Genomic DNA, 2,237 nt, shown 5'->3' with positions numbered 1-2,237 from the left:
TCCTTTGTAGGGACATGGATGCAGCTGGAAACCATCATTCTTAGCAAACTATCACAAGAACAGAAAACCAAACACCGCATGTTCTCACTCATAGGTGGGAACTGAACAATGAGATCACTTGGACTCGGGAAGGGGAACATCACACACTGGGGCCTATCATGGGGAGGGGGGAAGGGGAAGGGGGGAGGAATTGCATTGGGAGTTATACATGATATAAATGATGAATTGATGGGTGCTGACGAGTTGATGGGTGCAGCACACCAACATGGCACAAGTGTACATATGTAACAAACCTGCACGTTATGCACATGTACCCTAGAACTTAAAGTATAATAAAAAAAAAAAGAAAAGATAAGATGTAAACTCCTAAGATCTGTATATAGCAAGGTGTATGAACTAAGATAATAAGAAGAGAGAGAGAGAAAAAAAAAAAAGAAAAGATTAAATGGAATTATTTAACTTCAAGTGACAAAATCCCAAATCAAACTGGCTTTAAAAATGTAAAAGCAGTGGAATATATTGGCTCACATAACTACAGAGTACTGGTGAGATCTGGCACCCAAATAATCAATAATCTATATTTCTCTGTCACTTATATCTACATTGCTAAGTATTAGCTATTTATTCTCAGCTAGGCTCTTCCCTCTGGACAGGCACATGCCACTATCAATTACCAGTGTAGCAACACCAGCAGATAAATAGTACTCTCCGAAGAGTTCTAGCAGAGGTTGGCCAGTTGGCCTAGTGTGTTTTGTATCCATCCTGCACTACACACTATGATTGGCACCAAGAGTGGAGACAGTCTCTCTCAAACATGGACTGAGAATGGTGGAGGGGTGGCTCTTGAAAAGGAAAACAAAAGCATCTGTTACTTTAAATGGGGCAATGGATACAGAGAAGGCAGAAATAACAAACTCCAAGTCACTTCTCCCTCTTGAGAATGTTTCCCTGACAGGTAAGAGGAGTATTTTTCTTGAGCTCTGCTTTCATGGGCACTCGCAGCCTGGGGCCACCAAACCATATTTTAAGCTGAAGAGTTATATAGTCATTATAGCTCCCCACTGTGGCTTATTTTCAGAATTACTACAAGCGCAGCTCTTGGAGGACTTTGTCCTCAGTGTGGGGAAGCTTATCACCAGCTTAAAATTCTCCTCTGAGCTTTGAGTCTAAGATGTTTTTTGCTAATAGACATTTGATGCACTTTATTGAGGCAGCACCACACATATTCAATGAAGCCCTGAAAAGGCACCCAGTGTGAAATAAAAAGAGGAGACAAATCAAAAATAAAAATAGATGGCTTAAAATAGAATTCATGGCTTCGGATAATCTATAAAGCTGTTAATCTGCTTTCAATGGGAAGTACACAGCTACAAATATTCAAAAGTTGAAACAGAAAAAAAGGAAGAAAAGTCACTTATTAGAAAAGATGCAATTATAATTTTATTTGCATATGTGTTCATGCATGTGTATATATGTGCATTGTGTGTAGAAAATATCAGTCGTTTTCTAAAGAATTTTTAAATTTTTTTCCCTTCTCAGTGATAGTGAAAATCTGTTTTGTGAGTGTCCAAGGCTGTATTCGGGCAAGCTGTGCCAATTTGCAAGTTGTGAAAATAACCCATGTGGAAATGGTGCCACCTGTGTTCCAAAATCCAGAACAGATATTGTCTGCCTCTGCCCATATGGGAGGTCTGGACCCCTCTGCACTGATGGTAAGAGCATTTCATTATTAAACATGAAGCACAGACAGAAAGAGGTGAAGAGGACAGAAATCACTCAGATGAATCAAGGACAGCATTTGACTGATCAAATACATCAAATCTTCTTCTGGGTTCTTTTCAAGTCAGTTGAGACAAGACCCATTAGTGAGACTGATCACCAAGCAGGTATTTCTCATACCCATCAAGTAATTACAAAAGTGGTGGCTGGGCACAGTGGCTCATGCCTGTAATCCCAGCACTTTGGGATGCCAAGGTGGGTGGATCACGAGATCAGAAATTTAAGACATGCTTGACCAGCATGGTGAAACCCTATCTCTACTAAAAATACAAAAATTAGGCAGGCATGGTGGCATGCACCTATAATCCCAGCTACTCAGGAGGCTGGGGCAGGAGAATCGTTTGAACCCGGTAGGCAGAAGTGGCAGTAAGCCGAGATGATGCCACTGCACTCCTGCCTGGGCAGCAGAGAGAGACTCCATCTCAAAAAAAAAAAAAAAAAAAAAAAAAAAAAAAAAA

The 2,237-nt window shown here is 40.4% G+C and overlaps 1 protein-coding gene across 1 annotated transcript in view; it reads left to right on the top strand.

Moving 5' to 3' along the window:
* The window catches only part of LOC108526480 (protein eyes shut homolog), a 123,776-nt gene that overhangs the window by 6,798 nt on the left and 114,741 nt on the right, over positions 1–2,237 (top strand). The window contains exon 2 of the mRNA XM_017867281.1: positions 1,540–1,712. Coding sequence (XP_017722770.1) covers positions 1,540–1,712 — 173 coding nt within the window. The remainder of the gene's footprint in view (positions 1–1,539; positions 1,713–2,237) is intronic.

This window comes from Rhinopithecus bieti, unplaced genomic scaffold, assembly GCF_001698545.2.
Source record: "Rhinopithecus bieti isolate Rb0 unplaced genomic scaffold, ASM169854v2 scaffold_53, whole genome shotgun sequence".
In the NCBI taxonomy this organism is placed as follows: domain Eukaryota; kingdom Metazoa; phylum Chordata; class Mammalia; order Primates; family Cercopithecidae; genus Rhinopithecus; species Rhinopithecus bieti.
This window is presented reverse-complemented; position numbering and strand designations above follow the sequence as displayed.